The sequence below is a fragment of the Brachyhypopomus gauderio genome, unplaced genomic scaffold (genome assembly GCF_052324685.1).
Source record: "Brachyhypopomus gauderio isolate BG-103 unplaced genomic scaffold, BGAUD_0.2 sc45, whole genome shotgun sequence".
Classification (NCBI taxonomy): domain Eukaryota; kingdom Metazoa; phylum Chordata; class Actinopteri; order Gymnotiformes; family Hypopomidae; genus Brachyhypopomus; species Brachyhypopomus gauderio.
Window position 1 is genome coordinate 2,858,818 of NW_027506871.1, and position 27,742 is coordinate 2,886,559.

The 27,742-nt window shown below is 41.9% G+C and overlaps 2 protein-coding genes across 4 annotated transcripts in view; one reads left to right on the forward strand and one right to left on the reverse strand.

Moving 5' to 3' along the window:
* The window catches only part of LOC143486824 (asialoglycoprotein receptor 1-like), a 42,617-nt gene extending 36,458 nt beyond the window's left edge, over positions 1 to 6,159 (forward strand). The window contains exons 4-8 of the mRNA XM_076986281.1: positions 492 to 563; positions 2,331 to 2,399; positions 2,601 to 2,749; positions 5,237 to 5,346; positions 5,586 to 6,159. Of these exons, the coding sequence (XP_076842396.1) occupies positions 492 to 563; positions 2,331 to 2,399; positions 2,601 to 2,749; positions 5,237 to 5,346; positions 5,586 to 5,739 (554 nt within the window). The 3' untranslated portion in view covers positions 5,740 to 6,159. The remainder of the gene's footprint in view (positions 1 to 491; positions 564 to 2,330; positions 2,400 to 2,600; positions 2,750 to 5,236; positions 5,347 to 5,585) is intronic.
* Positions 6,160 to 10,200: 4,041 nt separating this feature from the next.
* LOC143486822 (uncharacterized) lies at positions 10,201 to 24,578 on the reverse strand. Of its 3 annotated transcripts, none has more exons than XM_076986276.1 (13): positions 24,446 to 24,578; positions 24,101 to 24,191; positions 22,128 to 22,594; positions 21,118 to 21,173; positions 17,353 to 17,455; positions 15,859 to 15,944; positions 15,647 to 15,747; positions 15,421 to 15,491; positions 15,186 to 15,293; positions 14,755 to 14,825; positions 13,259 to 13,376; positions 12,981 to 13,145; positions 10,201 to 12,735 (listed from the first exon to the last, which is right to left on the reverse strand). In XM_076986276.1, exons 3-13 carry the CDS (start codon positions 22,539 to 22,541, stop codon positions 10,594 to 10,596), a joined length of 3,435 nt encoding a protein of 1,144 aa, XP_076842391.1. In that variant the 5' UTR covers positions 22,542 to 22,594; positions 24,101 to 24,191; positions 24,446 to 24,578; the 3' UTR covers positions 10,201 to 10,593. The 3 variants fall into 3 exon arrangements, with proteins under 3 accessions (XP_076842391.1, XP_076842392.1, XP_076842393.1); XM_076986277.1 differs by having other exon boundaries at positions 24,427 to 24,575; XM_076986278.1 differs by lacking the exons at positions 17,353 to 17,455; positions 24,101 to 24,191; positions 24,446 to 24,578 and having other exon boundaries at positions 22,128 to 22,194.
* Between the last annotated feature and the right edge of the window lie 3,164 nt (positions 24,579 to 27,742).

Genomic DNA, 27,742 nt, shown 5'->3' on the forward strand with positions numbered 1-27,742 from the left:
ATTTACGAGCAAGGAAAATTCACGATTGGATGTGCTGCACAGGTGGCATCTTATAACAGCTTCACTCTGGACTTCACTGAGCTCCTGAGAGTAAAAACATTCTGCACGCTTAGGTGCTTAATTTTATACACCTCTGGCCATGGAAGTTATTGGAACACCTGATTCTGATCAATTGGATGGGTGAAAGAATACACCAGAGTTGTATAATCCAGGTTCAGAAAGTAAAAATCCTCACCAGGATTTTGCTCAAGCTTGATAGATTTTCTAATTAGTGCAATCCAGGTAAAATTAGTGGAATCAACACAATCCAGGAAGCCTGAGCAAAATCCTGGTGAGGACTTAGATTATACAACTCTGGAATACACACACACACACACACATATATATATATATATATATATATATATATGTATATATATATATACACACCCATTTGATTACCATTATTTGCTTTTGGACATTTACATGTGTATAAAAATTGTTTATTTTAGGACTTGAAATTTACAGGAAATCAAGAGAGATAGAAGAGGACATAGATACAACAGAGATAAACATTATTAACCGTATGTACCACACACACACACACACACACAGACATTACTGTATGTATACCACACACACCCCAAAGCAACACCACACACATTAATGACCGTATGTGTACCACACACACACCCCAAAGCAACACCACACACATTAATGACCGTATGTGTTCCACACACACCCACCTCAGTAACCACAGACATGCATTAATGACCATATGTGTAGCACACAAATATCACAGCAACACCAGATATTAATGACAGTATGACAACACGCATGGGCACTAAACCTAAACCTAAACCCTCTTCTTTGTGTAATTCTCAGCTTTATGTTTTCAGCTTTATGTGAGACGTGTCTTGTGTTCTCAGTTTGTGTTTCCCTGTCACATTCGCTCACATTAAGCATAATTCTAACCACTCGGGTGTTGTTGGCTGGAAATAAACAATTATATGACTACAACCCCCTCAGCACATGACAGAATGACTACCACACACACACACACACACACACACACACACACACACACACGCCACATTACAGACAGCATGACTACCACACACACCACATTACAGACAGGATGACCACCACACACACCACATTACAGACAGGATGACTACCACACACAAACACACGCCACATTACAGACAGCATGACTACCACACACACACCACATTACAGACAGGATGACTACCACACACACACACACACACCACATTACAGACAGGATGACTACCACACACAAACACACGCCACATTACAGACAGCATGACTACCACACACACACCACATTACAGACAGGATGACTACCACACACACACACCACATTACAGACAGGATGACTACCACACACACACCACATTACAGACAGGATGACTACCACACACACATCACATTACAGACAGGATGACTACAACACACACACACCACATTACAGACAGGATGACTACCACACACACACACCACATTACAGACAGGATGACTACCACACACACACCACATTACAGACAGGATGACTACCACACACACACCACATTACAGACAGGATGACTACCACACACACACCACATTACAGACAGGATGACTACCACACACACACACCACATTACAGACAGGATGACTACCACACACACACACACACACCACATTACAGACAGGATGACTACTACACACACACACCACATTACAGACAGGGTGACTACCACACACACACACCACATTACAGACAGGATAACTACCACACACACACACCACATTACAGACAGGATGACTACCACACACACACCACATTACAGACAGGATTACTTCCACACACACATACCACATTACAAACAGGATGACTACCACGCACACACACCACATTACAGACAGGATGACTACCACACACACACACCACATTACAGACAGGATGACTACCACACACACACCACATTACAGACAGTATGACTACCACGCACACATACCACATTACAGACAGGATGACTACCACACACCACATTACAGACAGGATGACTACCACACACCACATTACAGACAGGATAACTACCACACACACCACATTACAGACAAGATAACTACCACACACCACATTACAGACAGGATAACTACCACACACACAGAGACCAAAAGGCAGCTCTGCATCAGTAGTCAGTGTTTTCACACAAACACAATCCTAATCATAGTCAATTATGTACACCCTGTGTATGTGTGTGTGTGTATGTGTGTGTGTGTGTGTATGTGTGTGTGTGTGTGTGTGTGTGTGTGTGTGTGTGTGTGTGTGTGTGTGTGTGCAGTGATTAGCCCTATAGAAACTCTCCGCGAACAGATCACTCAGCTGCAGCGCAACCTCAAAAAACACAACAGTAAGTCAAAATATATGTAGTATTCAAGAGTTCATCCCAAACACTCAACCTTACTTGTATACAGTGTGTACGTTTTTATCGTGGTTATATATGTGTTTGTCTGTTAATTTAGAGTTTTGGGTTTTGTGTGTGTGTGTGTGTGTGTGTGTGTGTGTGTGTGTGTGTGTGTGTGTGTGTGTGTTTGTCCACTCCAATGTCCAGTTTCTGTCCAGATTTGTCCACTCAAATGGTCCTTATTTTCTTCCCACTGTTATTATTTTTCTGATTATGGAATTTCATGGAATGAAGCTCGAGATAAATGTGAGAGTATAAGAGCAGAGCTACTGATCATCAAGAGCAAAGAGGAGAAGGTTGGTGTTAAGAGTTAGTGTTGGTGTTGGGGTTAGGTATTAGAATTAGTGTTGGGGTTAGGTATTAGAGTTAGTGTTGGTGTTGAGGTTAGGTATTAGAATTAGTGTTGGGGTTAGGTATTAGAATTAGTGTTGGTGTTGAGGTTAGGTATTAGAATTAGTGTTGGGGTTAGGTATTAGAGTTAATGTTGGTGTTGAGGTTAGGTATTAGAATTAGTGTTGGGGTTAGGTATTAGAGTTAATGTTGGTGTTGAGGTTAGGTATTAGAATTAGTGTTGGGGTTAGGCAGGCCCGTTGACAGTCTTGCTGGGGCCCGGGACAAGAAAGTTTCATGCCCCCCCCCCCCCCCCCCCCGCGCGCACGTCATTTGAATTTTCTCTGTAGCAGACAATCCTTGAGTAAGGTCATATAGTATATAATATAGCCACACATCAAAGCTGTTTCTGACAGCTGACTGGTTTATATTTGACGCGGCGCGAGGGTTCGCGCGAAAATGACGTAATCGCAGTCGCACCGCCCGTGCGCGAGGGCCTCACGCGCTGTTGATCGTGCACCTCTCGAATTTTGTAACTTCGCGCGCGCCGCGCCTCAGCGCAATGAACAAAGTCATGTTTGCAGGGTTCATACACCTTTATAAGGTGGAATTCAAGCACTTTCAAGGTCCATTTCAATATTTTCCAGCACGTTAAACTTAATTAAGTTAAATATTTATCACAGTATTTAATGGATGTTTATTTTCAAAACGCCCAATCTTAACGTCTTCACGAGAACTGTTCAGTCAGACAGCTATTTGTTGTGAAACGAAGTAGTTGCAATTTCAAACATTTTCAAGTACTTTAGCCTAAATTCCAGCACTTTTCAAACGTGGAACACAATGCAACATTAAAATTCGTCAGGTAAATATTTTTCCTTTCTTTTCTGCACTCCAGATTTTTGTTTACTTTAACTATCCACCACTGTTTCCCGCTGTTGGGCGGGTACCAGCCAGTTACGGTCGGTGCTGGATCAAACCATTTTCCAGTGGGAGGCGGGGGTGTATGCACTTAATGGAAAATATGCAGATAGGTAAAAAATACATATATATTTTAGCCATTGAGCTTATTTTGAGTACAGAATTTTATATTAATGAAAGATTTCAAGATTATTTAAAAATTATAGACTTTAAATAAAAAACAAATTGCTGGGCTCTTTGATGGGCCCCCCTGGCCCTGGGGCCCGGGACAACAGACCCGGTTGTCCCCCCCTGTCGACGGGGCTGGGGTTAGGTATTAGAGTTAGTGTTGGTGTTGAGGTTAGGTATTAGAATTAGTGTTGGGGTTAGGTATTAGAGTTAGTGTTGGTGTTGGGGTTAGGTATTAGAATTAGTGTTGGGGTTAGGTATTAGAGTTAGTGTTGGTGTTGAGGTTAGGTATTAGAATTAGTGTTGGGGTTAGGTATTAGAGTTAATGTTGGTGTTGAGGTTAGGTATTAGAATTAGTGTTGGGGTTAGGTATTAGAGTTAGGGTTGGTGTTGGGGTTGGGTATTAGAGTTAGTGTTGAGGTTAGGTATTAGAATTAGTGTTGGGGTTAGGTATTAGAGTTAGGGTTGGTGTTGGGTATTAGAGTAAGGATTGGTGCCACAGTAACCAAACACTGTCTCACTCACCTAAACTCCTCACCTAAAAGCACACAGACAACAAAACAAACACTATCCCACCTAACTCTTTCCCACTAGACTCCAACCCTAACCCTAGTCTCCAACCCTAACCCTAGTCTCCAACCCTAACCCTAGACTCCAACCCTAACCCTAATCTAGACTCTACACAGGTACAAAGATAATAAATACAGACAATTCACAAATACAGTGACTGTACACAAAATGAAACTTTCATCACACACTCAACTTCTCAAGCTACTAATGTTTAAAGTCTGACCAATGAAACCCTGCAGTGCACCAGGAAAACCAGTATGTAAACAAACTCTAAAAAGAGAATACATCAGTGTTGGAGAATACATCAGTGGTAGAGAACTTAATCCTAACCCTAGGGGGCAGTGGTACACACACACACACACACACACACACACACACACACACACACACACACACACACACACACACACACACACACTAGGTGGCTGTGGTACCCAGAGTGGTGGGCAACCCTAGCCCAGCCCCCAGGGAGCAGTTGGGGGTTAAGGGCCTTGTTCAAGTGACACTTCATTCATGGCCTGGGAATCAAAGCCACGACCCAAGTCCCATTCGCTAGCCATCAGACCATGACTGCCCTGTTTGTGGGTGTGTGCATGTGTGTGCATGTGCGTGCGTGTCTTTGTGCACATGTGTGTGTGTGTGTGTGTGCATGCATGTGTATGTGTGCATGTGTGTGTATATGTGTGCGTGTGCATGCACGTGTGTGTGTGTGTGTGTGTGTGTGTGTGTGTGTGTGTGTATGTGTGTGTGTATGTGTGTGTGTGTGTGTGTGTATGTGTGTGTGTGTGTGTGTGTAGGAGTTTGTGATTAGCCGTACCTCTCCCTACTTCTACTGGCTGGGCCTGACTGATGAGAGGACAGGAGAGTGGGAGTGGCTAGATGGAACGGCCTACGTGATGGTGCGGAGGTGAGTGTGTGTGTGTGTGTGTGTACACGTGTGTGAGGGACAGAGACACAGACAAAAAGAAGTGAGTCATGTTAGTTTACATGTTGGAAACTGACCTGCGTTTTGTGTGTGTGTTTTGTGTGTGTATGTGTGTGTGTGTGTGTGTGTGTGTGTGTGTGTGTATGTATGTGTGTGTGTGTGTGTGTGTGTGTGTGTGTGTGTGTGTGTGTGTGTGTGTGTGTGTGTGTGTGTGTGTGCAGTGAATGGATGCCTGGCCAGCCTGATAACTGGGAGTCTCATGGTTTGGGTGGAGGAGAGGACTGTGCTCACTTCCACAGAGACGGCAGATACAACGATGACCACTGCTCTCGCGACTATCGCTTTGTCTGCAAAGCACCTGCAAGCACTGTCTGATCTGTGAACACATACCCATCATCTGTAATGCATACAGGCACATAATAACCCTTGACTCAAATGATCAACAATGAAGACACCTACCACCTCATAACACATACATGCCATAATGACACATTAATTAAATGTCAACTGATAAATGTGACAGCAGCCAATCAGACTGCTTTACTGTTCATTGCAGTTTGAGTATGGTCTTGTATTCCTTTACAATTCACTCTATTGTTCAAACAGTAGAATGAGCCTAACCTTCCTTTGTTAAAGAAATCATATCTTTTTCAGACACAAACCATAACTAGATTTAGTTAATGTCATGACATACATAATATTATTATAATATATTATAATGTCATAAGGTACATTGTCATAATGGATGTAATATCATAATTTAATGATATCCATTATCTGATCCACGCCATAGTATCCAACAAGAACACAATTTCAACATCTCAACTAAATAAAATATTTAAATATTTAACCCGTGTCATATCTGTGCTACTACTACAAACTGTCATAAAAAGCTGCTTTAACAGCGAACACACACTATGCAGCACAGAGTGTCTTCAAATACTCATTAGCATTGTGGATGGTGCACTGTGAGTGTAAAGAAAACAATAAGACCTTTATATAACCCTGGTCAGCTGACTGAGCACACACACTCATATATAAGCCTTTACCATGCTGACTGAGCACACACACTCATATATAAGCCTTTACCACGCTGACTGAGCATACACTCTCGTATACAAGCCTTTACCACGCTGACTGCACTAGAGTGGAACACCAGTATCTCCGTCACGAAAGAGGACATAAACAAGACTGAAGCAGATCAGCAGGTTGGAGAGGTCAGAGTTAGGGTTAGAGGTCAAGCTGCTACCTTAGAGTTAGGGTTATTAACACTGCTGTGTCCTTCTCAGCTGTTTCTATACTGCTAGATTACACCGTTTTATCAGACTGTTTTCTGTCCCACTCTCTTCTAAAGATGTTTAATTCTTCAGACAGTAACTGGCCATGTGACCCTGTGTGTGTAAACGTAGGCGGTGAGGTTTACACTACTACAGTGGACACACTCACACGCTGTCAGGACTCCATGCTGGGTGCGATGTTCACTGGCAAGATCCCGCTGCTCCGGGACAAACACGGAAACGTTTTCATCGACCGAGATGGGAAAGTGTTCCGCTACATCCTGAATTACTTGCGGGGCAACAGTCTGGACCTGCCGTGGGACTACAGTGAACTAGACCTGCTGCGCCGTGAAGCTGACTTCTTCCAGATTCGCCCGCTGCTGGTGGAACTGAAGCGCAGAGAGTGTGAGTGGAGGCGGAGTTGTGGTGCACTGCTGAGTGTAGACATGGACAGTGTGGAACGAGTTATGCATTTCAACTACAAACAGAGTCCTGAGAATTACGAGCTGCGTTCCTGCACCGTGCGTATGCACACTGCTAATGTCTTCTGTACATCTCAGAAGGTCATTGAGCTGCTTTGCACCAGTTTCTCATATAAAAGGGGTGATTTCATAACAGCATCACAGGCAGAGCAGATGGAGCTCCATCTGGAGTGGGTTCCGTGCCCACCAGAGCTTCCATGTGAGCAGCACACCAGATTCGGTTTCCAGGAACTCATCGCCAACCAGCAGGATGATGCCAGGATCAACAACACTCGTGGGTTCATGACCCAGCTGCTTAGAGTCGTGCTGCCTGAAGGGTTCCGTGTTGACCTGGTGACCCCTGACCCTGCTGACATCCTAAACTGCTGTAGGCTGCGCTGCGTGCGTTACTAAGATGTTGCTGCATACGTTACTATGACTACACCTGCCAAATTCCTACCCTGAAATTTTTTTATTGAAGATTGCACTAATAAACTGATTGAACGGGACTGAGAACGGGATATTACTGACATATAATACCCTGAACTGGCTGTTACTTCTGCTGTTACATGTACGATCTGTTACAAAATCTAATAACCTGTAACGCATCGCCCTGTCCTGGCAGCCACCCTTGGGTTTCCCTCCTTACCCTCCTGAGGTGTTTTCTAGAGAGGAATCTGCGGAGTCCTTTTTTTTCTAGGATTTATTTACAGTACTTGTTATCAGACATGTATAAAGTATTAGAGACCCATACTTGAGTAAAAGTACAAGTACTCTATCAAAAAAAGTGACTTGAGTAGAAGTTGAAGTGTTCTTTAAAAACTTTACTTAAGTGGAAGTACAGAAGTATTCAGCATTTTTTGTACTTAAGTATTGCAAGTAGTTTATTCAAAAATTTATTACTCAAGTACTGAAAGTAAAAAGTACAATATTGTGTTTTGTATTAATTTGAAAAAGCAGTCAAAGTTTGAATATCAATTTTTTTATAAATCACTTACAAATCAAAGCTGTCAAAGACATAAAATGCAAGTGTTCTGTATGTAAAAACAAGTAACAACTTAAAAAACTGGGCTTATCTTGTTGTACACAAAAAATAGATAACCTATTTCCAGTGTTGCGAATAACGCCGTTCAAAATAACGGCGTTAGGTAACGGTGTCATTTTGTCAGTAACATAATTAATTAGGTAATAAATTAAGTAATTAATTAAGTAATATAATTAATTCCTTTTGTCGTTACAACGCCATTGACGTTACTGGTCATTAAAAGCGGTGCGTTACTATATATTGATATACTAACAGTAATCCGAGCGGACCCCTGCCCAGGCTAGTGAGGAGTAACAGATCTCGATAGGTCACAGTTCTCGGTGTAACACCTGTTTAACTTAACAAGTCAGTAAGAGATCGGCTAAGGCAGCATTATGGTAGCCAATCAGAGCCAGTGTTTTTACACGCGTGCCAAAGCATGACACAAATGGAGAAGAGGCAGAAATGGCGAGTCAGGAGCAAGCTATAAACATTATTTAAGAAAATACTTGAAGTTCCTGAATGTCTACCAGACTGGGTATTTGATTTATTTAATTAAGAATAGAGGTTTAATTGTTAAGTTTACTTCTGTTGTGAACAAACCAGTTGTCTCAGGTTGAGATAATTTAATAAAATTTAATACATGTAAATGCACTTTATATAATGTAACTGTTTACTTTTGCTTTTTTTTTTTTTTTTAACAAAGATTTGGGATTTTAATCACCTCATGTTCACCTTGTGAACATCTTGTGTGCTTATGGATTATGAGTATAAAAGATGAGTTCCAAGAGGGGAATTAGCTCTCTGTTGCAGACGCCTTGTGTGTCTGTAACTGAGATCTCTGGATTAATCCATACTTGCTTAATAAATTCATTTTACTTTATTACCTTACCCAACTGCTTCTGACTTTTATTGTGCTCACCATTTAAGGTTTTCAGAATTTCAACCACACTACAATGTGTGTGTAAAGGATATGTTAATAGTTGTAATTTCAATGCATCACCTCTAAGTGTCTGTCACGTCCAGCCCCTCCCTCCTCCCTGGTCCTGCCTAGCTCCCGGCTCCCATTCGTTCCTCCCTCTGTCTGTCACGCCCTCGTCATCAGTCTCGTACACCTGAGTCTCGTTTCACCGTCTTGTTTCTGTGTATAAAACCCCCTCGTGTTTTACTCCCATGTCGGTCATTCCCTGTGTGTGAGTCCCTCGCTTCTCCTTTGCCTTGCTTTTGTCTGTTCATATTATTGCTCTTGTACTCCCTCTCTGTTTCGTTCCTAGCCTTCGCTTGTTTTTTATGTTTCCCCATGTTCAGCGCTTGTGTTTTCTCTGTGTATATCCCCAGTCTTTTGTAGTCTTTAGTAGTTCTACATCTCATTGTCTGCTTAGTTATAGTTTAGACTGTTGTGTTGCCTCTTCCTTAGCTCCCCTGTGTTATTGCTTCTCTTGTACGTTTCTCCCCATATGCGTAGCTGGCTTCTTGGTCTGTTATTGTTTTACACGTTAACATTTCCCTGTTATTTAGCTTACCCATTTTGTTGATGTCCTCTCCCCATTGGTTTGCATAGCTCCCTCTACCTTCTGTGTCTTAGTCGTGATTTGTTAACCTCTTTCATCAAAAACCCTAAAAGTCTGCACTTGCGTCATGCCTGCCTGTCGTAAAAGTAACGGTGTCGCTAAATTATAACACATTAGAAACATATGTATGCCTGAAGTGAAAGTGCCATGAGGGTAGGCAAGTCACATTTAGGACATCTGACCATTTGCGTGAAACATAGCGTGCGCATGTTTTTGTACGTACGTACCGTTAGTACATGAGGCCCCTGGTGTCCTGAGTTTGCTTTCTAGGTTTTTGTTTATGTTGAGTTTTCTGCATCTTTTCTGTACCGTGTACAATGTTTTTCTTTCATCTCTTTTCTCGCATTGTTTTTGGCGGCAGTTTAAGCAGTTTGGACTTCACTGGTAAATCAGAGCCCCAGTGACCTGACTATGGCGCCTAGGGACAAAAGAGCCCTAGAAACTTTGCTAACATGAACTTAATTCACAAATGACACATGCTTTTACTAAATAAGCATCTCATGTGGTTTAAAAGATAAAGTAAGTTTATTAATACATAGTATAGAATTCCTAAAATAGTTTTTATAAAAGGACATTTGTAAAGTATGTTTTGACATTTAAGGTACACTTGCTGCTGAATGAAATGGTGTCTGAGATTCAGAACTTCAGGCTAATGTGAACATCAGACCTCAAATGATACATGACATACATGACAATACTGGATTATAAATGTAAACATTTTATTTTTTTTTTTGTGTATTTGAAAATTTATTCATTTGTATTTTGAGGAAGTACGTATCATTTAAGATGTACACTATTTGTTTTTACATATACTGAATAGATTCTTGAACATTTGGTTGTCTCTGCCGATACTTTGTGGATACAGCTGCGTATGACCTAAATGGTTCAGTTGTCTCCTACTTCCAGACTGGTTTGAATGGTTTCTCCCAAGACACTTGGGCAATGGCAGATTTCTCCTTTCCTGCTTTACCAGGGTTCGGGTTAGGGTTGATGTTGCTACCATGCATGGACTGTGGGTTCATTCTGCTTTGTGACAGTCTGAGGGATGCAGTACGATTCAGTGGAGGCACTTTTGGAGTGTTTGCCCTAGTACTGTGGCTGACTGAGAGGTTACTGCTGGCAACAGCTCTGCGAGTAGTGGAGGCAACAGTGTTTCGAGCAAAGCTGGGGGCGTCATTGCGGAAAGAATTTAGGCTGGTTAGCCCAGAACTCTTCCCACCTGGTTGAGCTAGAGCACGCACTGTGAAACGACACATCTTCTCAGTCACTGATTTATGCTGAATTACCGATTTCCTTAAAGATGAACTCTGCATTGGAGGAAGAAGGTGGGTGGATGACGTCTGTGGTGGTGATGGAGCGGGGTGGGTGGATGACGTCTGTGGTGGTGATGGAGCGGGGTGGGTGGATGACGTCTGTGGTGGTGATGGAGCGGGGTGGGTGGATGACGTCTGTGGTGGTGATGGAGCGGGGTGGGTGGATGACCTCTGTGGTGGTGATGGAGCGGGGTGGGTGGATGACCTCTGTGGTGGTGATGGAGCGGGGTGGGTGGATGACCTCTGTGGTGATGGAGCGGGGTGGGTGGATGACGTCTGTGGTGATGGAGCGGGGTGGGTGGATGACGTCTGTGGTGGTGATGGAGCGGGGTGGGTGGATGACGTCTGTGGTGGTGATGGAGCGGGGTGGGTGGATGACGTCTGTGGTGGTGATGGAGCGGGGTGGGTGGATGACGTCTGTGGTGGTGATGGAGCGGGGTGGGTGGATGACGTCTGTGGTGGTGATGGAGCGGGGTGGGTGGATGACCTCTGTGGTGATGGAGAGGGGAGGGTGGATGACCTCTGTGGTGATAGAGCAGGTCCAGTGTGGTTAGGGCATTTGGATGCCTCAGAGTACATATGTACTGCTCTGCTAGCGGTCTGAGGGATTCGAGCGAGAGAGATGGCTCTTCTCCTGTTCTCACCCTCAGAAGGTGTGAGAATCCGCACTGGAGGAAAGAGAGGAGGCTCAGGGGATGGGGAGGAAGAGGAGGGGTTTACAAAAAGGGGCAGTTTTGGATTAACAGGAGGCTTATGTGATGTTTTATGGGAGGGAGAAGAAAAGAGAACTGGACTGGTGAAAATTTTTCTGTGTAATTTTGTTGGAGTTTTTCTGGGTGACCTGCAAACATCTGTCTTTTTTTCTCCCATGATGAAGTGAGTTTCAATGTGGGATCTAGATTCTTTTATACTGCATACTGATACATGATTGTTGGGTTTGGATGTTTGCTTGTTGGACTCTGAAGAGTCCTTGATCGTTTTTACATCGGACGTGTCATTGTGTGACGCTGCAGATGAGGTATTGACCTCAGGCACACATGCACTGAGCTCGTTGCTGTGGTTTGTGGCAGTACTGTTTTCTCTTTCATTCTCTGAGTGTTTGAGGCATATGCTTCTCTCACCCATATGTGCCTTGGGTCCTGTCTGCATTGTATTTGAGCTTTTCTCTTGGGTTCCCAGCAAACTTGTGAGTCTTGAATTTCTGCTTTCCGCCATCCATTTGCCACATTGATGATCCACCTTATTATTCATTTTGAAAGACGTTCCAGTGATGTCTTCTGGGCTAGATTTCTGGAGACTGCCATTACCATGGTCTTCAAGAGCAGGCATCTGTGTGTGTGCTTCTACATGTTCATCCATCTGGCCCGAGCTTGTGTGTGTGTGCGCAGCTGCAGAAGATTGCAGCTCACTTTTGGAGTCTGTCCATCTATGAGTCGGGGAATGTGTATCTGCAGAGTTGGGACTGACTTCACTGGGCTGTTGCCATGAGCAGCGTAGGCTGAACCTTCCAAAAGTAAAAGGACTTTGAAGACTCTGGGGGTGTGGCTTAAACAGCTGCACAAGCTCCTTCTCCTTCAGGGCTGCTTGTACATCAGTCTCAGTGCTACATTTAGACCCAAATACTCCAGGCACCATGTCTCCATCTGCCCAGGAACGGCGCTTCTGCTCCAACCCCCTCGCACGCTTCATCTGAGACTCCTCCCTGCACTCGCGCTCCACATTCTCCTGAATCACAAAACCTGAGTGAGGATCTGCACAATCATACAATTCAAGAAAGCATCCTCACTCCAAGCATCAAATACAGGAAATCTGATAAAAATGAGGTGCAATAATTTCAGATAGAATTAAAGTTTGGATTATTGATAAACCACCAGATGGAATGTTCTATAGTTTATCTCTCACTATCTGTACACAGTGTAGAGGCTCAAGGTTTTCTAAAGACATTTCTAAGCAAAATAATGTGTGTTTACTTGTACAGCTTTTGTGAACTTGGAACAGAAGTGTTGGAAAATGTGGAAACAGTCATCCAGTCTGAATGTATCTTTATCTTCACAGAAGAAATCAATCAGGTCGTCTTCATCCTTCTGTAGTTCAGTCCTGATCCTATTAATGTCTTCTAGAGCAGCACCACTGTTCTGTAGCACACAGACCCACACATGCATGATTGGACAGATACATACATACTTGAGAAACATCTGTTTCATTTGTTAAAGATTACACCAGAATAAATTCTCTCCACTACACACACCTGCAGGAACATGTGAAGTTGATCTTGTAGCTCTGGGTGAGCCTGAGTATTCTGTTCCACACGTTTAGTTCTCATGCTCAGACACTCCCACTCCACAGTCAAGTCCTCTACACTCACCCTGGAGACACATTAGCTAGGATTTATAACAGCAATGACTTTATTCATGACAAGAGTTGACATTTCTGATATCTATGATGATTACTATAACATAGAGGTGTCCAAATGCAGCCTGCGTTCAAATTTTCACCAGCCCATAGCCTCTGTTGAGGACAGAATTTTATATTTCACCAGAAGATGGCAGTAGACTCAAAAGAGCTGTTTAAGCAGCAGATTTGGTAATAATGGTAATAATTTTGTTGTGATTTTTCCTGTGATGTAAGTTGGTTGTTTTGATCAGTGGTACTTCTAGGAGGCCATTGGCCAAGTTTCTTTCTTTTTTGTTTTGTAATGTTAAAATCCTTTCAATATACACAGATATTTCAGCTGATAAAACTGATATTTTTATGATTGACAGCTATCTGATGAATTAAAAAGACAGTTGCTCATTAAGAGCATGATATTATTATTATTATTATTATTATTATTATTATTATTATTAATAATAATAATCAATTTTATTTGTAATGCACCTTACATTAGCAAATTTCAAGGAGCTACAAAAGTTAAAACATAATTATACAACAACATACCTGTAGAAACATCAAAAAAAGGTACGTTTTGAGTCCTTTCTTAAAAGAATCCGTGGTCAGAGGTATCCTCAAATGGCCCGGGAGAGCATTCCACAGGCGAGGGGCAGAAAGCCAGATCGCCCATGGTAGTTACATTGATAAGCATGAGTCTCAGTGAAAATTTTCTGTCATCTAGAAGTTCTACTCCTCTAGGGTTAGTGCTGGGATAAATGCTTAAAACAGGATTTTTCACAACAGAGCAAACTGAGAAAACCAAACAAACTAGAAAACTAGATGTTTAATGTACATATGTTTAGTGTACACGTGTTTAGTGTTTATTTGGTTGTGTGATTGTGCAGCTGAAAGTCTATAGGCTACATTGTTGAGCTGTAATCAAAATCAATCAAATTTTATTTATATAGCGCTTTTTACAGCAGTTGTCACAAAGCAGGTTTACAAGTGCCGAGTCCTAGCCCCCAGTGAGCAAGCCAAGGGTGACGGTGGCAAAGTAAAACTCCTTTAAGAGCATGAGGAAGAAACCTTGAGAGGAACCAAGACTCAGGGGGGAACCCATCCTCCTCTGGCCTACGCCTGTCACCATGACAACAGTTAAAGAAACAGAAAAAAACTGTTTGTTTTAGGTTTTAAATGTTTGAGGATTGTTGAGCTGTGTTTAGATTTTAAATGTGGGTGAAAGCAATTTGGTTTTTATTCCTTATTTTTGCTCTCCTGACGTCAAATGCAAAACAAAGAAAAGTGTGTTTGAGTGTGTTCCGAGTTAGGTATTGATTATTAGTTGATCTAATGTGAGTTCTTGGGGTTTCTCACCGTGCAGCTCTCTCAACATGCTGGAGCCTCTCAGGAAACTTTAGCAGCCACTCATCCTTTTTCTTCGCCTCCTGATGACACACACACACACACACACACAGTAGCCAAGTGCACACAGACCCAAGCTGAGGGTAAATGCATTTAACCAGTACATTCAAAATTTAATCTGCAGATTAATGTTTTAGAAACTTCCTTGAATTGAGTTCTGCCCTGCTTTGAGCTAGTTATATGATGGTTGTTTAAACTCAAATAGCTCATGAATGCTCTAGAATGACTAATGCTTGCCTGGGTCTCTGTCCCAAATTATGACTGGGCTTTACGTACAATGAATACTTTCACCCACCATAGGGTTAAGGTTACCCCTAATCCTAACCCTAGGTTAACCCTAACCCTAATCCTAACCCTAGGTTAACCCTAACCCTTTTACTCACCATAGCAACAAAGTGCAGCAGGTTCATGCCGGGCTTATTCGCTTTGGTGTCTGCTAATGACAGCAGAGAAGAGAGTTTAAATCCAGCAGCGTTCCCCCCATAGCCACCCTGACAGAGAGGGACAGTCTCACTCACTGCATGTAGTGACATTTCAGATCGAATTAACTCATAAGAGACTTATAAATTATGAGTATTTCATAGAATTGAGAGAGAGAAAGAGAGAAAATAGCCTCACTGAGTTCAAGATATTTCCTGCTTCAAGCACCAGGTGTAGGACACAGTGGAGCTCCACACAACTCAGCAACTCTACAAAGTTAAAAAACAAAGCATGCATTGTAGATTTCTATAATATGACAGCTGTGGCCCAACAGACTGTATGATGGTAGGACAACTCAAGAAGACTGAAGGAGAGAATAAAGGGACCGACAGCGAGTGAAAGAAAACGAGAGCGCAGTGATCACCTCTGGCAGCATAACGAACAGTACAGATGTTCTGCTTCAAGGATGAACACAATGGAGAAAATTCCTCTTTCAGTAGCAAAGCCTCTATTCGCAGATCAAAGCTACAAGTGTAGACACACACAAATTTAAAAGTAATACTTTCAATTGTCCTGTGTGTGTGTGTGTGTGTGTGTGTGTGTGTGTGTGTGTGTGTGTGTGTAAACATACTGTACCTCGGTATAAGTGTAAGGTGGTACATGAAGGAATCGACCGTACACAACTGTCCTGGATCTCCTCTGTATGCATGTAACATCTCCACCTGCCGGCCAACCAGTACTTTTTTTAATCTACTGAGATTAACACTAAGCCAGTACACTAGTTATTTAGTCCACTAGGATCAACACTAACCCAGTACACCTCGTTATTTAGTCTACCAAGATCAACAATCAAGATCTTTATTTTGAACATTTCTTTAGAAGTGTGATACATGGCATATTTGTTAAGAACCTGGGCGTCACCTTTGATAATGAGCTCAGCTTCAAATCACACATCATGACTACATGCAAGACAGCTTACTTTCATCTTCGAAACATCGCTAAGGTCCGAGATATGCTCTCTCCTGCTGACAGTGAAAAACTTGTCCATGCATTTATCACATCAAGGCTAGATTATTGTAACGCTGTTCTATCTGCTCTTCCAAAGAGCTCTATTTATTTATTTTTATTTATTTAAACTTTATTTTACCAGGGAAAAATCCCATTGAGATTAAGAACCTCTTTTTCAAGGGAGCCCTGGCCAAGATGCAACAACAGCATTACAGTTACAACCAACATAAAATTTACAAAATTAATTAAAACAGGTGCATGTGAGGGAGGCTATCTCAACTGCTCTCAATCTAGCTTTAAAGTTTTTTAACGTGATCAGTTCTGTAATTTTCCAGTCCTATTTCGCACCTACAGTGAGTTCAGAACGTGGCTGCAAGGGTTCTGACCCGCAGGAGAAAGAGAGATCATATTACAACTGCACTCCACTCACTGCACTGGTTACCTGTCAGCTTTAGAATAGATTTTAAGGTTCTAGTCATGGTTTTTAAATGTCTTCATGGTCTTGCCCCTCTTTACCTAAGTGAAATGATTGTTAGATATGTTCCAGTCAGGTCTCTAAGGTCTTCAAACAGTAATCTACTGGTGATTCCTAAAAGCCGATTAAAGATTGGCGAGGGTGCTTTTAGCCACTATGGCCCAAAGCTCTGGAACTCTCTTCTTGAAGAGCTCAGAGGCATTTCATCCCTGAATAGTTTCAAGAGCAGTCTCAAAACATTCCTGTTTAGATCCGCTTTTAGTTAAGAAACTCTATCTTAATAGTTTTATCTTACTTACTTCACTTTTTACTTTTTATGTTATTTTAATATTTTTATCTTTAATTTCTTTTAATATTTTCTTTTTGTCTTTGTCTTATCTCCTTTTAATGTTTCTTTTATTTATAATGTAAAGCACTTTGAGTTACATGTATGTATGAAAGGTGCTATACAAATAAAGATTATTATTATTATTATTATTATTTCAGTAGGTTTCAGGGTTGGGGAGAGTTATGGACAAGATTATGGTTTCAAGGATACGGTTAGGGTTTCAGGGTTAAAGGTTACATAGGTAGGGGTCAGGGTTACAGCGTTAGGGGTTAAGGGTTTCAGGGTTAGGGTTTAGAGTTAATTATCAGTTCGTTTTTACCTCTGCAGATTCTGGCAGAAGCTTGAGCAGGTCCCTGAGGGCCTCTGACCCAAATGCAGCACTGTTGCCATGGAGAATATCCTCTATGATGGACTTGTGAGACCTAGAGAGAGATTGATGCTCTTATACCTACTAATAAATTGCATGACATGATTTCACGTGACCGCTTGTGTGTAACATCTATCAATTTGCACCTGTTGTCACTCAAACTGATGCTGCTAGATTAGTTTCTGCTGGCCTGCAAAATAATATTATTGTACTTGGACGCCACTGTCCCTTTTAATTAAATGAAATTATCATTCATGTTATGTTTTGACTAAAAGTTAGGGTTAGCTGTACATGTATCTACAGTGGTAGCGAATTAGGGTTAGTTAGCTGGCCACATATCATTTATATCTAAGATCATAGAAAAAGCTGTTGCCCAGCAATTATGCCTATATCTGCATAGGAATCACATATTTGAAAAGTTCCAATCTGGTTTTAGGCCCTACCACAGTACTGAAACATTAGTCAAAGTAACAAATGATCTCCTTGCTTCTGATCAAGGCTATGTATCACTGTTAGTGCTTCTTGATCTTGGTGCAGCTTTCGACACAATTGATCATAGGATCTTGCTAAAGCGGTTAGAATGCTGGGTTGGAGTCTCTGGCACAGCCCTTTCATGGTTTTACTCTTACTTAACAAATCGCTATCAGTTTGTAGAGCTCAATAATATTCCATCCAAATGCACAAAAGCTAAATATGGGGTCCCGCAAGGCTCCATTTTAGGACCACTATTATTTACATTATATATGCTACCATTGGGCGCAGTTATAAACAAACATGGTGTCAATTTTCATTGCTATGCAGATGATACGCAACTTTACATATCAGCCAAACCTGATGACAAACTCAGTTTAGGAAAAATTGAGGCCTGTGTAAGAGATATTAAATGCTGGATGTCTCTAAACTTCCTCCAACTCAATGAGGACAAAACAGAAGTTCTCCTCCTGGGGCCTAAGGCCTCAAGACAGAAAATTCCAGATCTAATGCTTAATCTCGCAGACTACCCCATTACACCTGGCACATTAGCGAAAAACCTAGGCGTCATACTCGACTCCGACCCATCATTTGATAAATACATAGATAATACTACTAGGATAGCTTTTCTACATCTCCGCAACATTGCCAAGTTAAGAAATGCATTGTCACAGGATGATGCAGAAAAATTTGTGCACGCCTTTGTTAGCTCTAGATTAGACTACTGTAACGCACTACTGTCAGGATGTTCAAATAGGAATCTAAATAAACTTCAAATAGTTCAAAATGCAGCAGCCAGAGTTCTGACCAGAACTAGAAAATTTCAGCATATTAGACCAGTCCTATCAGCCCTGCATTGGCTCCCAGTTAAATTCCGTATTGATTTTAAAATGATTTTATTAACTTATAAAGCACTGCACGGGCTTGCTCCTGAATACCTTCAGGAACTTATTTCCTATTATGAACCCCCACGTTCACGAAGATCACAGGGTGCTGGTCTTTTATTAGTTCCACAAATTAATAAGGTAACAGCAGGGGGAAGAGCCTTTTCTTGTAAGGGCCCCCAGCTTTGGAACAACCTTCCAAAATGCGTCCGGGACTCTGACACAGTCACAATCTTTAAGTGTAGGTTGAAAACCCACTTATTTAGTTTAGTGTTTGATAATTAATATCCCACCTTAGATAAAGGTACAGATCCAGAGGTTCATAGACTAAGGGTTTTATGGTAGACTGGGGCGCTGGTGCGGTCATCCTGTCACTGCTCGTGGTCACTCAAATTTGTTGACAGTGCAGTGGATGGATGCCATTGTCTCAGAATGCCCCCAAGCCTGTGGTACCTTCTGGTTCTGCCTTTTTTAGCTAGGCTGTAACAATTTAACTTAATGCCGGAGTTGCTGCCACACTCCAGAAATGTTTATAATTTCACCTGTCCTGTATATGTCCTCATACAGAGCTAATTTTCCCTGTTTTATTTTCTGCACATGGCTGTCCGCCTGCTTGAGGAATAATGAGATGAGGAGAGACAAGCAATCCATCCTGGGCCAGCCACCTCCTGCCTAACCGGATGCTTACACCAAGATGGACATTATTACATCTTTTTCCTTTTCTTTATTTCTTTGCTAAATTGTTGTTGTTATGGTGACCGGTGTTGGCCAGAGGAGGATGGGTTCCCCCCTGAGTCACCTCAAGGTTTCTTCCTCATGCAAGAAACTAGGGAGTTTTTCCTTGCCACTGTCACCCTTTGCTTGCTCACTGGGGGCTAGGACTCGGCACTTGTAAAGCTGCTTTGTGACAACAACTGTTGTAAAAAGCGCTATATAAATAAAATTTGATTGATTGAACTTTAACCTCAGTAACTTGTTTGCAGTTCTGGCAGGGCCGGCGCCACGGGGGGGCGAATGGGGGCGTCGCCCCCTCAGGCGAGGTGTCCCGCCCCCTCAATGTAAAAAATAAGACCCATTTATTTTACAACAATCGCTACATGGTGCCCCCTCGGCCGCTCGACAATCGTTGCACGCACCCCCCCCCCCCCCCCCCCCCCCCCGCTCAACAACTTACGTTCGCCCCCCCCCCCGAAATTTTCTGACGCCCCCTCACTGTATATGTTCTGGCGCCGGCCCTGAGTTCTGGTCATCTAGCTACATATCTGCAGTTCAGTACTGAAGAGGGGCACAAACAGTACCAGTGAAATGACAAAATTAAAAACCAATATAAATTTCATACATTTTAATTAATTAAAAAAGACATATATAGACAGACAAATGACCGTCAGGTGGGGGCTTGCTAATAGGCCCCGCCCACCTGAGGGACGAACACAACGCAACAACAGCAGGACAACTGCCGCTGTGGACGGGGGCAGGGGCGGACTGGCATACATTGCTACCGGGGATTTCCCCAGTGGGCCGATGGGTTAGTGGGTCGCCGGTGGTTTAAGTCGGCCCGTGGAGGAGCCATTGATGCGCACTGTGGCCCCGGCCCGTAGTCACGCTGCTGTTTAACGGTGTTATTACCTCCCCCGCTCCAGTCAGACTGACCTGCGGACTGGGTCAGCTGATGCGGGCTGACGGTATGCAGCGGAGATCAGAAAAAAAAACAACTTGTCCCAGAAAATCCGGGCCGGACTACGAAAACATACAGCAGTTTAAATTGTAGATAACATGTTATTTTAAATGTACTGCTGTCGCCTCTGCAACGTCTAAGGCACCATCTACAAAATGACCTTAACACGGTTAACACGGACGCAAGTGGCGGTCTTAAAGGTTCCAGAGCACTGCGCACTGTTTTTTTTTTTTTTTTTTTTTGTTTTTTTTAAGCTATTGAAATTCTTAGATTAAAACTAACCACCACAAATAGGTAAGAGGAAGAAATACCCACGTTAGAGTTGTAGGTCATTCTTTAGGATGCACTTTGTGTAAAACAACTTGTTTGGTGGTCTTATGATGGACTATTTAAAAGCCACTATGTGGCTTTGTAATCATATTATTGCTTGAATTAATATTGTCCATATGACAATAAACGCAGTCATATACACTACGTGCCATGTATAGATTCATATACAGTATATATATACATATATATATACACACACACACACACACACACACACACACATACACACACACACATACATACATATATATATACTGCTCAAAAAAATAAAGGGAACACTAAAATAACACATCCTAGATCTCTGGATGGGGGCGACCGGCAGGGGGCCCGCCATACCCATGACAACACCATACTTACTTTTTAAACCGTTTAAGGAAAATTGCCAGGGTCATGCTCCTTTTAGAATCAAGAATCTGAAGAAAGAAAAGGAAAGTCTAACTTGTGTGATATTCAAATCCTCATAGGCTGTAATTCAGAAACAACAATAACCTTTAAAATTATTTAACCACATTTCATAATGACTAGACTTTATTCAAAGACTAAATTTCATGTAAAACTTGGAAGGTGTGTAAATAATAAATTGTAATGAAGACACTGATTATACAAATAATGGATTGTATTCAAGACTGATTGATGGTGTAACAACTGTGTTATTTTTGGTGATTGAGTTGGTTGTGAATTCTGCATTAGGTATGCTGATTGGTGTGTCTGTGAAGTACAGTAAAAACAGAATATGCCACTAAACAAATTAAATGTTTTTAATGTGATGCTTTGTGAACTCCATCCATACTGTATGGCATCATCTATATAAGGTGCAGTATGTAGAGACATTTGTCATTTCTGATTAAGAAAGAACTCAAACTAATTTACATTTACGGCATTTAGCAGACACTCTTATCTAGAGCGACTTACAAAAGTGCTAAGTGTTTAATCAGAATATGCATCTCTATCTAGTATAAACAGGTTTAAGTCCAAACTACTTTAGCTCAAGCACTGCCATAAACAGTTGCCAGTGCTGATACCTAGAAAGAAGACAACAAAATATAAGATTAGACACAGAGCAATACCTAGCAAGACTGAAATACCTACAAGACTACATGCAGTATGAGTGCAATAATTAGCAAGTGTTCCCAGAGATAAACAATGAAAGTTATATGAATGGAATCAAAGTTTTACAAATGCTAGAGCTTCATAAAGTTCCTAACCCTGACACTAGCATCCACTGTCCTCCTGATGCTTCAGTCCTCTCAGTATTGTCCTGTGCTCTCTTAGTGTCCTCAACCTCAGTCCTCTCAGTATTGTCGTGTACCTCAGGCCTTAGGGTCAACCCTAAGCTGTAAAGAAGTTTGACCAAAACCTGCACAAACCTCTGTTTTAGGCTCTTGTAAAGTGCGACATGCCCAACTAGTCTTCATGCCGTTTGTCCTGTGCACTTGTCTGTCATCATGGTGTGCAAACAGGTCCTCAAGGTTCTTGATATCAATGTGGAACATCTGTTTTCCTGCAGCTGTGTGAAGCGTCCAGAGGTTGGGAGCCCCGCACTGCTGAACTCTCTCTTTGGGAATCGGCTTCCAGTAGAAACTCCGCACCCTCCGCTTTGAGTGCATGGGACTCCCCCCATCTACAGGTAGGGGTGGGGGGGAGGGGGGCGTGTCTTGGGGAGACTGAAGTGAGCTAGGGGGAGGAGCACTAACAGGAGGGTGTTCTGAGACTGAAGCAGGGGGCGTTATCACTGCAGTGACTCCACCCCCCTCCTCAATGAGAAGGGAGGACTTGCTCATCACAAGTGTCTCAGATCCTTCTGAGATGAGGAATGATGGATAATGTTGGAAAACTAGTTAAACAAAACAGCCACACTTTAGATTCATATTACAATACTGAAATGCAAAACATGCAAAAGTAAACAATAGCAGTAGTTAAAACCCCATGTTACTGCAGTAATGAACCCAGTCACTTATAGCTTTATAGCCTTTTAGCCTTGTAGTCTTATAGACTTATAGTCTTGTAGCCTAAATAGTGAAATATTCTAAACCACACATCATAATATTTATCCAAATGATGAATTGGTTTCAGGTGAAAGAGTTACAAGTTAGAGATGCACAAAGAGTTGAAAAAGAATTTCAGTTTCATAACAATAACTAAAGTCCTATTAAATAATCAATTTTGAATGCATACACTGTATTCTGAACTCCCTGCCTCACTCATTAGGGGTTGCTAACCTCAGCTATAAAAGCAACCATAACCTCTAATGTGACTTATTCATCTCACAGTTTCTGCTTTGGGCTTTATGGAAATGTCATAAATGAGATTAAACACTATACATAATTAAATATGTGCACACCCATACACTAAATATTGCAGACAAAGCTTGACATCTACTACACAAAACAATGGAATATAGCACACCCACTTTCTCCACGCACAAACCTTTGCAAACGGTAGAATGAAAAGGTGCAGCTGCTAGTTCACTGGTCGGGAACCTATGGTTCGCGTGTCAGACATGGCTCTTTTGATAACTGCATGTGGCTCGCAAATAAACCTTAGCTGACACAATGTTTCCCAACACGATAAGTAATGAATAATTCTGCTGAAATTTTAAAGTAAAACATTACAGAGATCACTGTGTTAAAAATACATTTCAAAATATAAAAAATTCTCATGAATTTTAATCCATGCATCTATTTTCTACCACACCTGTTCAAGGTTGCGGGTGGCTGGTGCTATTCCCAGAGTACTGAATATTTCAGCACAAATGGAAAGAGCAAGTTATCTTTGTGGAGAGTGCAGGTTCTGCAGTGTGTTTAATAGACTATGCAATGAAAAAATCTCATCGATGAAATGTTCAAATATAAAGTGACACTTCGACACACGCCAGGCTACATGTGCATCGAAATATCCAGCGTGGAACAGCAGGAAGAAATACATTTTAAGTCATGGCTCTCTCAGCCAAACAGGTTCCCGACTGCTGGTCTTGCTACTACCATACTAGCTTACTACTCTACTACCCTACTACCCTAACCCATAAACATACTAACCCACGCAGAACAGGTGGTTTTATTTCATCATGTCTGAAATTCTGGAAACCTTAAGTTGTATTTCCCCCCATTCATTCCCTGACACCTGTATTCACTGTAATGATTAAATCCCCTGCAGGTAAACAATAGGGTTTCAATAACAAAAAGAAAAAGGATGTCAGACAGCAACTTACTACATGTATTATCTTTTATATGCCAAGTAAAGCATCATCTCATACCCAAGAGCCCTCAAACCCTAACACGATTAAGGCAGAACAGACACCACAATGTCATCCAGCTGGGAAACAGTTAACCAGTTAACCTACCTTCAAGAAGAGTCCAAGGACTTGTCCCCTTATATCCAAGGTCAGTGCAGCAGTGTGATTATTTACTTGTCCATGGAGGCATGCTCACACGCTGTGTAATGGGACACACACACACACACACACACACACTTACAGGGAAGAACAACTCCCACTTCTAACGTTACTCTGCTGTCAGATAAAACATCAAAATGTGAATCATTTTAACAAGTCATCTAGACTGAATCTTTGTGGCTTTTTAAATATTCACCATCAAATTCTCTATTACTCTATTATATTTATGTTACTCTATTATAATTCTATATAGCTTTAATAAAATTCTCAATTACTTTATTATAATTCTATTACTCTTTTGTTTTTGCACTGCAGTTTTTGCCTGGTCTCTTCCTCTCTTCACTTTTTTGTTTTTGTTTTGTTTTAGACTTCAGAATATGTTCTTCACCGAGTCCATTAAAAGAAGCCAAAATAATTTCTTATGGTTTGTGTGTGTGTGTGTGTGTGTGTGTGTGGTGGAGGCGGTGCCTGTGAATGTGCATGCTTGACACTGATAACACGTCTGGTGGTCACACCCTGTCTTACTGAAATATTTGTTTCAGTAAGATAGGGGGGGTGATCAGCTAAGACTGTGAAGTCTTGTGGAATCCTCAAAGTTAACTAAAAAACAAAAACATTTTAATTAACCCAATATTGTAATAAAACCCATTTGTGATAATTTTCCTAAGATTGTAATACACTTTCATTTTGCCAAGGAAGCCATTTAACCAAGAGGTTGTGGATGTTCCTGGGTATAAACAGGACAACAATGGTTTTGTGTTACTAAGCTTCTCACAGACATGATGGGGTCCTCATTCTAACCCTAACCATCCATGTAAATGCTGTAACTTCAACATTTTTATTGTTAGCCTCTTGCTTTCATAGCCTTTCTGTTTCAAATAGTACTGGCTATAGTCTTTGGGGGGTGTGGTTAGGTTCCAGGGACCAGGGACAATGACAGTTATGTTTAGGGTTGGGGGGGTTATGGTTAGGTTTTAGGGGCCAGAGAATGGGCTCAGGTAGAGTGAAGGTAAACACAGAAAGAAAAGGGGGTTTTGGGGGTGGGCATCCCAGAACCAGCCATGAGCTGGCCTGTCGCATGTCCAGATTGGTCGCTAAGTCCCCACAACCACTCTCTCCCCTAAGGTCTTTCATTGAGACCCCATGGGTGTAGAGACCCCAGCTTGTTGATCCAGTCAGTTTCCGCAACTTTCCAGTGGAAACAAGACCAGCACAGATTGCGATGGAGGATCATCACCCTAAGGGACCTCAGGCCATGTTTAATAAAGTGCGGGACCAGTGGGGTGTGTGTCTCCCTCTGGTGGTGGACATTATACTTGTGCTGCTACATCCTGACCCTAATTGTGTTTTTACTTTCCCCCACATAATTTAAATTGCACTTGGAGCAATATATTAAGTACACATAATTGGGGGAATCACCCTTGAGGGGAGGCCAGACAGAGAAGAGCTGCCCCGTACGTGGATTGGTAATCCAGCGTTTAGGCCTGAATTTTTCCTGTATGGCCAGCGTGCATGCATGTGTGTGCACTCGCTGGCTTTTGCAGCTCCGGTAGCCTACTCCCAGTGATGTCAGTAACGTGTTATTTAGTAACGTGTTATTTAGTAACGCGTTACTCTAATCTTACCACTTTTTTCAGTAACGAGTAATATAATGAGTTACTATTTCCAGTCCAGTAATCAGATTAAAGTTACTTATCCAAGTAACTGCTTTACTATTTTATTTTCCTTAGTAAAAATATATATTTTTGCTTTCTTCTTAGCTCAGTTATACTTTTGCATCTGACCATAGCGCTTGACTCCGCACGCTGCGCACAAACCTGTGAGAGTGCAAATGCATTCACGTCATTCTGTGCAGTGTTCTCCATAACGATATGTGGTAGTGTAAAGAAACACCCCTCAAAAACAGGGGAAGAAACATTTAATGTTGCATTGTGTTCCAGGTTTGAAAAGTGCTAGAATTTTGGCCAACGTAGCCTAGTTAAAAATGCTTGAAATTGTAATGGTATTTTGTTTCACAACAAATAGCTGTCTGACTGAATAGTTCGCTTGTATTACGTTTACAAGTATATTTTCAATAAATACTGCCCAACAACACAAACGTAATGTCAGGAGATACATTGTTACTGTTAAAAATGCACTTCCAATAAAGTGATTATTAGAAAAACTAATTTTGCTGCTGAATGAAACTATTTTTAAAAGAGTAATCAGTAATCATATTACTTTTTCAAGGTAACTAAGCCATCACTGCCTACTCCTCACTAGTAGGTCCTTAAGGTTTTAATTTTTTCTATAGGCTGCAATGATGTAAGCCCTGTTCGGCTGCGGCTGCATGGGCTTGCGACAGAAACTGACACTTTTGCAAGAATATGCCACTCAGGACATCAGAATCAACCAAGGTAAAGAGAGTATTGGTGTATGACTGTGAACGATAATGGAATTTACGCACTTTCAGTGAATTCGGCTTCGTAACCAAGGACACACAGGAACGGTTGAGTAGCTTCTTAGTGCTACGGAAAGACCCAGTGGCCTACGGAGCCTTGGACTTGTCCAGCATCATGAGTCGACAGAGAGGCAGGCGGAGCGGAGCATCCATAAGCAGAAGCGGGGCTGTTGTGTGGGGCTAACAGCTAAGCTAAAAGTGAACACCTACAGATCACCACTTCCATCAGTCTTTCTCTCCAACGTTCGGTCCCTGGAGAACAAATTGGATTTTTTACAGCTGGATTTAACCACAAATCAAGAGATGAGGAACTGCTGTGCAATAATTCTGACAGAGACATGGTTAAACTCATCAATCCAAGACAACGCTGTTAGCATCGAGGAACTAACTACATTCCGGGTGGATAGGAGCTGCACTCTCAACGGTAAATCTCAAAGAGGAGGTTTGTGAACCTACATTAATGATAACTGGTGCAGGAACGCTAAGTCCATCTCAAGCCATTGTTCACCGGACATTGAGTTTATGACTGTAATCTGCAGGCCATTCTATTTGCCCAGAGAGATTAACCTAGTTTCCATCACTGTTGTTTACGTGCCTCCTGATGCAGGGCAGTCATGGCCTAGCGGTTAGGGAATTGGTCTTGTGACCGGAGGGTCGCAGATTCGATTCCCAGACCTGAGGCCATGGCTAAGGTGCCCCTGAGCAAGGCCCTAACCCTCAATTGCTCACTTGTATAAAAATGAGATAAAAATGTAAGTCACTCTGGATAAGGGTGTCTACCAAATGCCATAAATGTAAATGATGCAAATACTAAGGAAGCTATGAATGTTCTCTACCGAACCATCAGTGAGCTGCAGTCAGCCCACCCTGAAGGCTTTTTCATTGTTGCTGGGGATTTCAACCAGGCGAATATGAAGACAGTTCTTCCAAACTTCCACCAGCATGTGGATTGTGCAACCAGAGGTATGAGAACACTAGATCTGGCTTATACCAACCTGAAAATTTTTTTTGATTTGATTTGATTTATTCCAAGCCAAGCCAACAATTACAATCCAATATTACAATTACATATAAATATTCATATTTTTACAGTTACACATACGCATACATTACGCATACATCAACATACATACAACAACTTGGAAAGGAGT